The sequence below is a fragment of the Alternaria ethzedia genome (genome assembly GCF_023757985.1).
Source record: "Alternaria ethzedia strain BMP 0044 chromosome Unknown scaffold_24, whole genome shotgun sequence".
Classification (NCBI taxonomy): domain Eukaryota; kingdom Fungi; phylum Ascomycota; class Dothideomycetes; order Pleosporales; family Pleosporaceae; genus Alternaria; species Alternaria ethzedia.
Window position 1 is genome coordinate 194,038 of NW_026056217.1, and position 14,108 is coordinate 208,145.

Sequence of the window (14,108 nt, forward strand, 5' to 3'; positions counted from 1 at the left end):
GTTGGTGCCTTGTAACCGTCTTCTCGTGGTTATCGCGATCTTGTTGGTGGGTGGGTACAAAGGTGAAACAACAGAGCTGGCCCAATCAGGAAAGTGGCAGCAACAACACCACCAATTCGCCGCTCTCCCCATTTGATGAAGCAAACAGCCGCTTACAGCGATATAGACAGCCCTGCGCGGGTTTGGGACCTGCTTTAACAGCCAATAGTTACCATCGAGTGGCTGACAGCGGCACGAGGCCTGTAATGACGGGAGGGCCGACCCAGTAGAGTGCCGTTAGTAGACAGGACAGGGCCTTGGGCTTCTAGGCGCTATGCGTCCGTTTTATAGGTCATGGGGAGGATGGGGGTTAAGTATATTGCTTGCCCGGGATGTTGTGCGAGCAACTGGACCCAAAGGCGAGTTTACGGGTTACGCTGCAGTCGAAGAGCACGTACAACAGCAACAGCTGCAGTCAGCTCGTAACAATCTCTCAAAGAGCAAAGAAGATTCGGAAGAGTTATCAATCATGGGTTGGGGTAAGTCACCACCAAGCCGACTATGCAGAGGGACGAAAGGCGCTAAACACATCATGCATCGATAGGTGGAGACTTGACACTGGTGAATGGTTGGCCATTCAGTTGGACCTTGAATGGCCAACATTCGTATCAAATGGATACATGGAAATGGCCAACAATCAACGCTGGTATGTATATTCTTGATCAAAAGGAATACCTCCACTGACCGCGCAAAGGCCAGGCATCAAGAGTATACGTCGAGTTTGGGACGAGAGGAAACACCCGCGACGATGCAGGCGAGGCATACTACAGCATTGAAGGAACATCAGATAGGTTCACGGTACTCGGAAGGAAGCCCTCGGACTATGCACTCACGATATCTCTGGACGACATGTCGACAAAGCAGACTTCGAAAGGATCAAAGATCGACTTAGGATTCCGGCATAATGCTGCTGTAAACTGGATCATGTCCACTGACGAGGCAGGAACCTGGTGGTCAAATAGCGGCAGTTACGCAGATTGGATGCAGCAAAGCATGGGTTCGCTGGCAAACAGAACGTTAAAACACATCTGCATGCCAGGCTCTCACGACGCTGGTATGGGTACATTCAAACCTGGCACTATCGGCGCACACTTTGCCAACACTCAGACCCAGTATCTGGATTTTTACCAACAACTCGAAGCCGGGTCACGGTATTTTGACGTTCGTCCGGTGCTCTCAAGAGGCGAATGGGTAGCCGGTCACTACGGCCAAGTCGGCGACATCTGGCTCGGTGGGAACGGACAGTCCCTTACAGACATCATACAACAGATCAACGACTTCACCGCGAAATACCAGGAACTCATCATCATAAATCTCAGCCATACCCTCGACACAGACAACCAGTATAAGGACCTCACGCAAACGCAATGGAACGATCTTTTCACGACACTAAAGCGCATCAACAACCGTTATACCGTCGGCAACCCCGGCGCCACCGATCTCTCCACGCGCCGTCTGGGTGACTTCATCACAGACCGTGCCTCCGTCCTCATAATCGCGCAGTTACCAGATGATGTGACACTAGGCGACTTTGCAAACCAAGGATTTTACTCGGGCCGCAACTTTCCTTTCTACGACAAATACAGCAATAGCAACAATCTTGCTACTATGAAGAGCGACCAGCTGGCGAAGCTGAAGCAGAACCGGAATATCGTTGCGAAGCAAAGCGACAGGAAGGATATGTTTCATATCTTCTCGTGGACGTTGACACAACAACCGGAGGATGTGTTGATCTTTGATAAAGCCATCATGTTCGTCCCCCTCTATCCTGTTTTCTTCAACAAAAAAAGCTTTCTTCAGACACTAACATATCATTAGGAATATGGCGGCCTCCGCTTTCGACGACCTGATAAGCGAGACGTGGAATGCCTTCACGCCGCAAAGCTTTCCAAACGTGTTGTTCGTGGATAGTCTAGGAGTCAGGGATAAGAGTGTTGTTTTCCCGTTCGATAAGCCAAAGCAGGGGTTACCAACGAACTCCGATATCGCTGCGTTTGCTGTGGCGGTGAATAATGGGATTGCGGGGAGGAATGGAGTTGTGACTGGGAGATGATAGGGGATGAATGGAGATGTTAAGAGCGGTTTGCCATGATCCAGAGGATACAAGTATTCGAAATACTACATGTGTGATAAGTCATAGATGGTCTGTATAGACGCCTATTATGCCACACATCATTATCAAATTTGTTGGCCAATGCTTCTGCGTAAAGTTGGCTCGTTCGCCTGATTGGACCGGGCTATCGGTGTTGTGGGGAGTAGAAAGGTCCGGAAAAGTGGAGGTTCTGATAACCAGATCTTTCTCCCATCTCAGTGGTCTCAAAGCCTAGCATTCGGGGTGTAGAGAAGCATACCGAGCTCATCTGTATCAGTCCATGATGCAGTATGCGCATGAGACTGTGTATGATTGGCACAAAACGTGTAAACGGTGAGCATCTTCTTGTCGTATTGCTCGTCAGGCCTCCCCGGCATGCTCGGCTTGATGTGCGCTCTAAAGCGAGATGGTTGCGATGAAAGTCTTGTTTGGAGGCGCAAAAGTCGGTCAAACAGCCATAGTGGATCCAGGTAAACGATTTCCGCTCTCTTCTTCCTCATCGCATCTCGATCTCGGCTGTAGGTTACAATGATCTACATTTGGAATACTGATCATCGCTTTTTTCGTGCAGGTACCCGTCGTCGAGGATCTGCGACTGATCAGCAGCGGGGTGCCAACCCTCTGTGCGACAACCAAGTGTGCCGTTCGCGCAGGTTACCGATGCTTGCTTATGGGCATAGAGCAATGTTTGGTTCGACCTATCGCCTAGCAGTTCAGGCGTCGTACGAAAGACATGTGCGCTGGCGGAAGAAAGCATCTATGTTAGTGGGGAGAAAAGGAAGGTGGCTCCTAGCACGTCAGATGCTCAGTCGGACTCTGACCCCTGAGGCGTCATGTAGGTTGACTTTCCAAAGCTACAGCCATCATGCTCATCCTGCAATACGAGTACTTGCGGAACTACGGCATGCGCCAAGTGCCATGGGATGGAGTGGGTGCTTGTTCTTGCTTAGCAAGAGAAGCGATACGGGTGGTGGACGCCTTGCTTCTCCACATAGTTTGCTTGGCTCAACCGCCCCTTGAGGATGCTTGATCGGACGTAAGAGGAGAAAAAGTATACAAAACGGCAGTCAATATTGACTGTTCGGATAGTTAACCGTGCTATCCGATTGTTGCCATTTTGGCAGGGTAAATTACTAACTCCGAGGTGGAGTACAGTGATTGTCTGAGTCGAACAAGGGTCGAAAGTGATCCTTGAGATCCCAGCTCGCGCGGCGTCGGGAAGTGGAAGTTTTCGATTCGCGACCGGTAGTCTACCTGTCGCTGTACTGGCCACAAACGATCATCGCAGCCGTTGAATGCAGTAGACCTAAGATTTGCTAAGGATCGGTCGTGCTGTTGCTTACTCCTCCGCACGAGAAGGGTTTGTCTATCGCAATCTCGTTTCGTCGAGTCAAGCGATCGGGACGAGGCTGAAGAACCTAGTCATCTCAGCAAAAGCTTGTCTCATAACAGAAAAGCAATATATTAAAATAGACTCGGTCTTTATTCCTTGCGATATTCCCGAGGCATATACAGCTCCATTTCTGCATGCCATGGTGGAGTGGAGGTTTTGGAGTTGCTGCCTGAATCAGACGTGCGAGTGGTTAGCTGCATGAAAACGAAGAGGGATACGAGGTCTTCCCGTGCCCCTTGAATCCAATTGCATCGTCGCAAGAGTTTCTGTATCCTGCGCGGCTTGCTACAGTGGTTGCGTGCTGCACGCCACCATCATGTGGCATAAAATTTCTGCGCCGGTAAGCAGTAGTAGTTCGTGATGAGTATTGATAAATCGAGACGTGTGTTGGCGGAAGCAAGCATGCTGTATAGTGCTGAGGGTGGGAGCGCTTAGATGGGCCTCGCTTGACGGCGCACGTGATTGGCTCATCTTGGCCATCGGAAAGCCCACTCGACTCCAATTTTCCTCGGAAGTGCGGGTGCCTGGGCCAGAAGGGCCAGAAGAGACATCCTCCACCGCAGCGGAATTGCGCATCATGCTACCTTTCGCGGCCGAATCTTCATGCAATTGCAAGGCTGTGCGACAGAGACTCGGACTTAAAGGTCTACTTACACGATGGCTTGTTGGTGATGCGGGGTGGATCTCTTATCCCGAACAAGCTCCCTCCAAGAGATGTAACCGTCGGTTGGGCGTGCTCGGCAGCTGTTGCCAATGCGCCAGTGCAGGTCGATGCTTTCGTGGCTCGACGCCATGGCTGAAGGGCCGTCTACTGAGTGCGGCACCGTCAGACCGTCAGACCGATGGAAGACGTCACATTGTCTCGCCCGTGGGGTCCTCCAACAGCTAAGTGATAATTTTCTAGCGTCTCACAGCAACATCATCGCAACGTGTTGAACAGCGACCGCGCGAAACCGATATGCGCCAAGCAACTGGATAGTGACAGGCGGCAGTGGAGACCGGCTGCTTGAATCACTCGATGTTTCGAGCAATTACCGGTCGACAGCCGTCACGTCAGAGGCGTTCAAGAATAACATTTCGGATGGCACTGATAGCAAAACACGTTTCAAACGGCTCGGATCAACAATCACGTTCTATTTTCGCTCCACGACGTGACAGCAATGCGGTTCCTGCATGGCAAAGGAGCGCGTGCCACCAACAACCCATGAGGAAAGCTCCCAATCGCGCATCATGTCCGCCCGAAGCGAAGCCGGCGCCGCGGGTCGAGAGCTTGAATCTGCCAGTGCCAGGGGCCCGCGGCACACCAAGCTTTCTTTTCTACGCTGACCGGCATCTGCAGGCAAGAGTCGAGAGCGCTAGTCGTAACGCGAGTCAACCTTAGCACCAGGCCTTTACGGGGATTGCTGGCTAACCGTCGATCATTCTTACCCTTCATAAGATGATTCTACCCGCATGCCGTGATGACTTTTCTTGGTACCTTCTGTTCGAAGTCCTAATCTTACTTTCTTGTGATCCGTCTTTCGTTCCGGTCCAAGGTCCTTCAGTGTGTCGTCGTTGTTGACTACCACTATCCACTCGCTCATCTCTTAATCCGACTATCAGAACAACTTTAATTCCGTAATTCGAACCGACCGCATTCTTACAACATGCACTACTCCGCGGCTCTCGCTGCCGTTGCAGCCATCACTCCTCTCGTCAACGCCCATGGCGCCGGTCTGCCCAACATCATTGGCTTGAACCCAAGGGACCTCCGGGCCCGCGACCTACTTTCTCGCACTGGAGCTCGATTCACCGGAGTTAACGAGCTTCTGCAACCCAAGACTCAGGTCAAGAACAAGGTCGTGGCCCGTCAGGACGACCGCCAGTGTGGTGCGGGTGTCGGCAACTGCCCCGCTGGCCAGTGCTGCTCAGGTGCTGGCTACTGTGGCACAGAAGATGACTACTGCTACTCTCCTGGATGCGATTACGAGCACGGCTCTGGCTGCCCCGAGAACGCCACCCCAGGTGGCACCAACACCTCTTCCATCGCCCGTACCAAGGTCGGCAATGTCGAGTACGGTGGCGCTGGTATCTACGGCTGCACCACGCCCGGCACAGTTGCCATCACCTACGACGACGGCCCACAAAAGGTCTTCACCAGCCACATTCTCGATGTCATGGCTTCCTACAACGCCAAGGCTACTTTCTTCATCACTGGAAACAACATCAACAAGGGACAGATTGACATCACTCCCGAGTTCAGCAGTGTTCTCAAGCGCATGGACTCTGAGGGCCACCAGCTTGCTTCTCACACCTGGACTCACTTGGACCTGAGCGCCGTTTCCCAGCAGGACCGTTACAACCAGATGATCAAGAACGAGATGGCTCTTCGCAACATCGTCGGCAAGATCCCCACCTACATGCGTCCCCCATACTCCAGCTGCACTGCTGAGTCAGGATGCGAGAAGGACATGGCTGACCTCGGTTACCACGTCACATACTTCAACCTTGATACCGTATGCACTTCCTTGATCTCTTGAAAGGGTTCAATTGCTGACACTAGGAACAGGATGATTACGAACACGACAGCACCACCCTCATCCAATACTCCAAGGATGTTTTCCTGGGCAACGTCACCAGCGGTCCCGCCGCCAGCAACCAGTGGCTCGAGATTGGTCACGATATCCATGAGCAGACTGCCATGAACCTGACCGAGTACATGCTCTCCACCCTCACTCAGCTCGGATACAAGGCTGTTACTGTTGGTGACTGCCTTGGTGACCCCAAGGAGAACTGGTACCGCACTGCTGGTGGTGCCGGCTCTGGCAACGCGCCCAACCCCGCCACTTCTGCCGGTGCTCCCGCTGCCACTGGAACCAAGCAGGTTACCCCTGATGCTACTTGCGGTGGTACCAAGGGATACACCTGCTTGGGATCTACCTTCGGCAACTGCTGCAGCGCTGCCGGATACTGCGGTACCACTTCGGCCTACTGCGGAACTGGCTGCCAATCTGGCTTCGGTAACTGCGGCAGCAACGGTGTTGCCCCTACCACCACCACCACTAAGGCTGCTACTCCTACCAAGGCTACTACCTCCAAGGCTCCCGTCGCCTCTGCTGCTGGCAAGGTCTCCACCGATGGCTCATGCGGTGGTGCGTCTGGCTTCACCTGCGCTGGCTCATCCTTCGGTAACTGCTGCTCCCAGTACGGCTGGTGCGGAAGCACTACTGACCACTGCTCCACTGGCTGCAACTCTGCCTTCGGTACCTGCTCTGGCACTGGAGCGTCCGCCACTAAGCAGGCCGCTACTACTACCAGCAAGGCCGCTGCTGCGCCCACCAAGAAGGCATCTACTGACGGATCCTGCGCTGGAACCTCTGGCTTCACATGCTCTGGCTCCTCTTTCGGAAACTGCTGCTCCCAGTACGGTTGGTGCGGAAGCACCACCGGCCACTGCGGTGCTGGCTGCCAGGGTACTTTCGGTACCTGCAACTAAGTTAATCGATTGGTGACTTTCCCTTTCTGTTCCGTTAGAAATAATGCGCCCATATGAGGGGACTGTCTGTACATTTGTATCAACATAGGGCGGAGTTCAGCCTATCAATGACATGACGAGGTCAAAAAAGCAGCGATTCCACGTCCACAACCGTGTTCTCATACAATGAAACTTTTGTACTTCATTAGATTAAAACCACTGCACAAACCTGTATACCAGGTGTTGCGAGTAGGCTGGGGACGACGATTAGATGTAGAGATTCGCGTTATCGAAGCATGAAAAAGCATAAAAACGATCAATACACATCCAACATTCAGTATCTTTTATCTTTTCCCTCATTCGGCCATTCAAGACGAGCTAATCGCAAGATTTGTGACAATGTCGGCTTACTACCACATCACTGGTTCCTGCACCAAAGGCACTGACAATATTTGAGCTGGCCAGCGATTTCATTGAGGAGCGAGTGTGTTTAAACTACCACCAAGGAGATACATGCAAGTTGCTCGTGAGAGCCGTCATCCCAGTCTACACCAGACACTGCAGGTCTAATGTTGATGGACCATGTCCCTCCGAACACTCCATCCTCGTACATTCCTCAACCCGAAATGGGCATCAGAATGTCAGCTATCGTCGTTTACTCGGGGCAAAGGCCGTTCTCAGTCAAGAAGTCGCCGAGAGCATCGACGCACCCAGCGCAGCCGCAGAGCTGAGTCAAGTCAGCGGGAGTGGGAAATGGAAAGACAATGGGAGGAAATACCGAAGGAGCACCACCGGAAACACAGGCAACGACTGCGGCAACGCCAGCGGGTCCGGTTGCAATACCTGCTGCAATGCAGAAAGCGGCACCGACAACAGCAGCGCAGTCGAAGATGCTGCAGTCGGCTTGCTGGGCAGCGAACTGAATGGCACTGGTCATCTGTTGGTTCTCGCGCTTGGCGATCTCGTTGGGAGCGGCGGCAGCGAGGCCAGCAAGGGCGGCAATGGTGATGGTGGAGAAACGCATGTTGATGGGTTGAGGAGGTGTTGAGCGAAAGGCTGGTAATGTAGTGAAGGTAATGATGTTGTGATGTTGAAGCGTGATGAGTACTTTCAGGTCGACTTCTGGCCGTCCTTTATACTTTCTCGTCCTCACCCAGTCCTCTTTCTTTCTTCATCACCGCTGACTTCGACCGGTCAACTCTTCCAGTCCTCTCGGACGCACACAAAGTTATCACTGTCCCGAACTGGATCACTGTCTCGGGGTTGAGAGCCTTCCTGAGCCTATTACCACATGACTGGCTGTCATTTTGCCCACTCAGCGTTCTGCGACTACTCACCGCAGAGCTTGAGTGGCATTCATGAGGTGCACACGGTGTTTCTCGACTGGCAATGACGGTGGTGGTAAGCTGATCGCATCAGGCTTGGAGGTGTTCGGACGTCGAGACACAAAGACAGTGTTCTGGGGGATGACTATGTGCATGCATCAACCGGCATATGGTGTTCGCAGAATAGAACTACTATGATGATTCGTCGTCGTGATGATCTCAAGGACCTTGGCGGGATCAATGTAGTGAAGATCGTCCTAGGTTACACGACAGTTAATATGGCTATATTACTAGGGCTGGCCCGGTCAGACACTTACTAACTTCTTCTCCAGTACATCGTATGTCTTACATCGGCCTGCGGGGGAGGTTCTGCTTGCCCCGAAACGGTTGTGGCTGGGGAATCTGCTACCGAAAACGGCCGGAGTAAGGTTGACCGCACATGCTGGCTGACCACTGATTGAAGCCATTTGCCAGTACCAGGCGGTCAAAAGAAGATGGGCTGCTTAGTTATCTTGGCTCTCATGCAACCAGCACTTTCATGCAGCCAGCACCCACCTAGGTACCCGCAGCGCCTTCAGCCTCTGCCGTGACTCTAACTCGAATGCCGATCCCATAAAAACAGACTACATCATCGGACTACTTCTATAGAATGCTCGTATAGAATGCGACTTCGCTGTTAATGCCTTTCTATTGGTAGAGTGGGAGCTAAATTCTTGCTTCGATCGACATTGACATTGCATCCATGAATGTCTTGAACCAAGGTGTCAGGCTACATCATCTTACTCTCGGCCTAGATCTTGGTGAGCACGTAAGGGAAGAGTTGTGTGGATCTACCCTGACGATTAGTGGAGAATGGCAAGTCCCGATGGCATGCGATAGACTGGGCAGTCTCTAGTCTTTGAGTAGTCAGAAATACTGTACTCGCAGAATGAGCAGCCCCACGTGTTCGGCTCGTCGCGCACATCCTATGGTTCATTTGACTCTGTATCCTAGTCAACAAGGTGTAAGAAGCTGACTTCAAGCGCTCGGTCCACAAATAAGTAAGCAAATCGCATGCGAGAATACGAAAGCACACACCTTTCTTCTAGTCAGCATCTACCCAATGCGGCCGGATAGAGATGATCTCGGAAATGCAGAGATTTGGGTATCGAGAGAAAATACAGTCGTTCAACTGAGACGAGTGGCAACATCGCTATGCTAGGGCCCCACGATACAGCTATACGCCCTTCACACTCCTATGTTCAGCTGTGTTCAAGTGGTTCTGCACGTGGATAACGGTCTATGTACAAACTGCAACATAGGCCATGATAGAACAAGGTCTCTAATGCAATACCCAGCTTCGTGAGAAGGAGTTCAGTAGCAGCTAAAGAAGGCCCATTTCCTCACTCTCTTCCCTCCATTGTCTGCATCTATATATCTTCTACCCTTCTATATACTCTTACACTTTAGATCTAATAATTGACATTTCTTCCTCCACAGCAACACATCCCAGCCAGTGATGTCTTCTCCTCATTGTCTCCATGTCGATCACCTCTTCCGATCAAACCCGAGACGTCAAGAAATGGCCCCAGGTCGATCTACTCTGCTCCCCGTAAGTATACTTGCCTTAGTTTCTCAGCGCATGCTAATAGGAAGCGCAGGTTGACACTCTCGTCCCAGCTCTCCACGGCCCTCCCTCTCACGCCAACCTGAGAAAAACCTAAACACCCTAGAGTCTACATTAACGTCGGGTCACCTACTTTGCGAGTTTCTGTCTAAATGTAGTCTGTAGACCTATTCAGCTTTTTTTTGTATAGGGTGCTCGTACAGACTGATCTGTGCATTACCAGCCGACGAGCTCGATGACGACAACACGAACACCTTCAACTATCAAGTCGACGATCATGCGATGCACGTAGGGACCTTGTACTTCCACCAGGACAGCCGTGACACCCCCAAGCTTCCCGCTCTCGACGTTGAGGACTTTCATCTGACTCACCTAAACCACCCGATGGTCATCCGCGACACTGAGAACTCCATTGAGAAAGTCGGCCAGGATGTTTACGTGCGCTTCCTCTTCTCTGATGACCGCGAACGGGCTATCAGAGGGACCGCCACCGATGCACCTCTCGTCGTCCTCTATACCTCGATCTCCAATGTCACTCATGTTCCCGAGTACCGCGATGCGTACACCATCGAAGGGAAGCAATTCCAAGGCATGGACATATTAGACTGGGATGTGGTTTCGTTCATGGCGGCATACAAAAGGGACGAGTCCGAGACAGTCCAGGAAGTCTACCGAACAATTTACCGAGAGCTTAGAGCCCTTAGGGTTTATGCGTTCTAGGAATCAGGGCTGGGCAGTGCTGGGTGATTCTGGGGTTGATACTGGAGAGACCTTCATGGAAGGCAGCTGGCACTAAGTACTATTGGACTCAATACACCAACTGCAAGTTCTCTCTTCTGACTTACATGCGTGTGTGATGTACTTTGGTTCAGATGAATTCTGGATATATTGCAGTGGCTAGGTCTTAGCCACCTTTGGCACGTAGCGGCGTCCTTGCCCATCTTTCAGTATTTGACTTATCTTCGTCTTGGCCTGTTTGAGTAGATTCGTCTGCATTATCCGATAGTACTGCCGTGAGGCGAAGCAGGTGAGCGATTGACAACTTCTAAGATCCGCATGTTCCCATTAAATCAGATTCTCTAATAAGGAAGTATCGTCAACGCCGAAGGTTCACATCATAGCCACCAAAATTCTCTTTGTCAAAATGCAGAGTGTTAGAACGCGCACACCCATCGACGACAGCTTGGCTTGTTACAGTCTACTCGACTCACCCAGCGCCAGCGAGGTAGCTGGTGTCTTGCATAGAATGGTGTCGCAACTTCCAATACATTTGTGTTTTGTCCCGTGTAGCTTGAAGTCTAATGACACCCCTAATGCTTGTTATAGTTGAGCGTCGCGAGGACGATCATGAGGAGATGCACAAACATGAACGAATTGGGACTATAGGAGAGCAAATCAACTCTAACTGCATTGTGAAATCCGTCGCCTTCTAAGCCCGTATTCATGCGGCCGTCAGCTGCTAATCCTCTTCCACTTCCAGGCTATCCGGGACCCACAGTTGCTCGCTGTGCATTGCTTGAACGTGGTCCATGAACCTTCTCTGGTCCTTGTGGGTTGGTTTCTGACATAACGGGCACATGACCCTTCCTCCTTTGGCATTTGCGAGATCTATCTTGAATGCGCGCTTGACTTGTTCTCTTCGGGAGTGGGTGTTGCCCTTCATGTGAGAGTGGAGGTGACGCTTCAACCAGATCTTGTCTTTCGCAGCTAAACTGGGTTAGTCTACATGATGCGTGGATAGGAAAGTGGACTAACCTTGCGAGATAGTGGGTTCAGCAGCGCATCGAAAGCATCGCAAGTCATCCGTCCCATAGATGGGCTTGTCGGTCTTGTCCCCCCAGCATCTGATAAACGTGTTCCAGTCTTCAAAGCTTCCCTCGAAGTCATCGTCTGCGCCCGCGATGAGCATCTGACCCTCGGTGAACCTCTTCCAGGCTTCAGGCTCATCCCTTCTGTCATCGAGTACTTCGCCTTCCACGTACTCGTCATCATCTGCTACTCTAATGTCCATCTCGTTCACGTACTGCCCCATCCTATCCCTCTCCGCCGACGTACCCTCGATGCTCTTGCGAAGCTCTTCCTTGGTGCGTTCTGTAACTGCCACGCAGGCAGATTTCCGCTGCGCCAAGTACTCGTCCAGCTCTTTCCTAATCTCCATGAATGCCGGCTCCGCGATACCCATCATCAGCGCCTTATACCTTCCGATGTTACGGTCCGTGATACAGTAATTATCATCGGGCGAGAGGAGATTGGATTCTTGGAGCTTAGTGTGGGCTTTCATCAGGATATCGTGCAGTCCGGCCTCGAGTTCCTTGTATTGCGGGTCTAATTTCATAATCTGGCGTGCGCGAGCGTACATCTCTGCTTTTAGTGGCCTCACTGGTGATCCTGACGATGAATCCTTGACCCACTGCAGTTCCGCAAGATTAGTAAACATCTTGTGTGTGCGAGAGGGTTCTCGTGGGTAGGCAGGAGCAACTGGAAAGAGCATGTACTTACGAGCCTGTTGGACGGGGAGAAAAACTTTCGAATCGATGAGTCCGTGAGTGCTGCACCCCCCAGTCTGATCGAAGTGACATCTCGTCGGCCAAATCCGTGCTGGTCGTAGTGGCGCATGGTATTTGGGTTGTTTGGGGCGTGGTCGAGCAGTGCCATAGCGTCCTCGGTAGAGTGGTTCCTCTTTGCTTTCTGAGCTGCCTGCCTTCTGAACGAATACATAGACACATAGCAGAGAATACCGACCGACAAGCAAAATTCTTGGAGCTTTCGGTTGAGTGCACTGGATCGCATCTCTTGACTGGGAATAAGCTCACATTTCCTGTTCGCCGCAATGAACACAGCCTGTGTTGCCACTTCCGATCTGATCGCGGGGAAACGAGGGGACGTGTCGCTGAGGAGAACGTCCAACGGGTCGACAAATAACCCTCGGGTATAGGCTATGGGATGTTAGTGTATGAGTTTGATTCCCGAATATCCACGCCTTACCTTCACCAAATAAGAGCGCACTGAGGTCGAGATGTAGGCGTTCTTGCTTCGGCGCGAAAAAGAACTCCCTTGACCCGTCCAAGTTACCCGGTTTATACTTGTCGTGGCTTCCTCTCAAAAAGCGGAACGTCAGAATACAGCAGTATTCCTGTTCGAACTTCTCAAACTTGATGTCAGCCCAGCGTAGTGTATGGCAAAAGGCGCGCGCGGGCGTGGTGTGGCTCATGGCAGCACCTAGCAGGGCGCCTTTGCGATAGCCCGTTCCGACTGTGAAGGCCCCGGGTCGGGCCCCGGTAATACAGGCAACGACCCACGCGAGGTAGTGTTGCTTCGTATGGAGCACCCCCTCCTGAAGGGCCTTGACCTCCATGTACATCAATCCGAGTTCGAATTCGCCTAGCTCGTTCTTCTCCCTGCTTCCTGTCGGCAAGTCTTGTTCCACGACTACCATGTGGATATGCCTTAATACTCGGCAATTGTATTCCGTCTGAATCGAATCGAAGTCGAGCGTGTATCAATCAATCCAAAACCGAAGCGCATACTTGTATTGATGTAATGTACCCACCTAGGAGGTGTTAGTATCTTTTTACCATGGGGATTTGAATAAAACTTGCCTTGACTTTGTCATGGAGTACTCCTTCCGAGACCGTCGCCATGCATTCCAGGAAGCCGCAGGCGTGGTCGATAAGGGTCTTACGACTGTACATCTCAGGCTCATCTTCGATCCCGTAGTCACTCTTGCAATATTCGAAGAAATTACTGCGAGTTTGTTCTCGTTGGGCAATTGTACTGGGAGCCGAGCTGTCGTAGAAGCGAGAACGTTTCGAAGTAACTTTGAGCTTCTCATTTTGCGCGTCGCTCAGTGCAGCCATTTGCGCGGCCATCTTGGCGGAAGGGGGCTTAGGTGGTAGAGGCAAAGACATCGCGTTCTGCTTGTTTGTATGGACTGAATAGGATGTGTGAGATCGAGGTCTTTGGTATCCAGCGCTTGGAGAATACAACGCCGATGATGACTTCTGCGTCGGGCTAATGGGAGCTTGATGGCGCAGGCGCTGTCCGCGAAACGGATACGGTCGAGCCTTGAGAAGGTGAGGGTTAAGGCTGTGGATGTCGGACTATGAGGCTTAGTAGTGCCGATGCCGTTGGTTGATGAGGAGAGCGAGCGTTAAGAATATGAGAATCAAGGCTGCGGAGGTCTGGTTGGAAAGAGCGAA

At 51.8% G+C, this 14,108-nt stretch overlaps 5 protein-coding genes across 5 annotated transcripts; 3 read left to right on the forward strand and 2 right to left on the reverse strand.

The window, feature by feature from the left end:
- Positions 1 to 313: 313 nt before the first annotated feature.
- J4E87_008063 (uncharacterized protein) lies at positions 314 to 1,857 on the forward strand (the record flags this gene model as incomplete). Its single annotated transcript, XM_049379656.1, has 2 exons — positions 314 to 518; positions 734 to 1,857. 2 exons carry the CDS (start codon positions 314 to 316, stop codon positions 1,855 to 1,857), a joined length of 1,329 nt encoding a protein of 442 aa, XP_049230543.1.
- Positions 1,858 to 5,170: 3,313 nt separating this feature from the next.
- On the forward strand, positions 5,171 to 6,999 carry J4E87_008064 (uncharacterized protein; the record flags this gene model as incomplete). The annotated part of the gene is made up of 2 exons (XM_049379657.1): positions 5,171 to 6,019; positions 6,073 to 6,999. 2 exons carry the CDS (start codon positions 5,171 to 5,173, stop codon positions 6,997 to 6,999), a joined length of 1,776 nt encoding a protein of 591 aa, XP_049230544.1.
- A 634-nt stretch (positions 7,000 to 7,633) lies between these two features.
- J4E87_008065 (uncharacterized protein) lies at positions 7,634 to 8,002 on the reverse strand (the record flags this gene model as incomplete). Its single annotated transcript, XM_049379658.1, has 2 exons — positions 7,634 to 7,705; positions 7,757 to 8,002. The coding sequence occupies 2 exons, from the start codon at positions 8,000 to 8,002 to the stop codon at positions 7,634 to 7,636; spliced, it is 318 nt and encodes a 105-aa protein (XP_049230545.1).
- A 1,821-nt stretch (positions 8,003 to 9,823) lies between these two features.
- J4E87_008066 (uncharacterized protein) lies at positions 9,824 to 10,629 on the forward strand (the record flags this gene model as incomplete). Its single annotated transcript, XM_049379659.1, has 2 exons — positions 9,824 to 9,894; positions 10,113 to 10,629. The coding sequence occupies 2 exons, from the start codon at positions 9,824 to 9,826 to the stop codon at positions 10,627 to 10,629; spliced, it is 588 nt and encodes a 195-aa protein (XP_049230546.1).
- A 739-nt stretch (positions 10,630 to 11,368) lies between these two features.
- J4E87_008067 (uncharacterized protein) lies at positions 11,369 to 13,778 on the reverse strand (the record flags this gene model as incomplete). Its single annotated transcript, XM_049379660.1, has 5 exons — positions 11,369 to 11,616; positions 11,665 to 12,319; positions 12,409 to 12,845; positions 12,895 to 13,338; positions 13,505 to 13,778. 5 exons carry the CDS (start codon positions 13,776 to 13,778, stop codon positions 11,369 to 11,371), a joined length of 2,058 nt encoding a protein of 685 aa, XP_049230547.1.
- Positions 13,779 to 14,108: the final 330 nt, after the last annotated feature.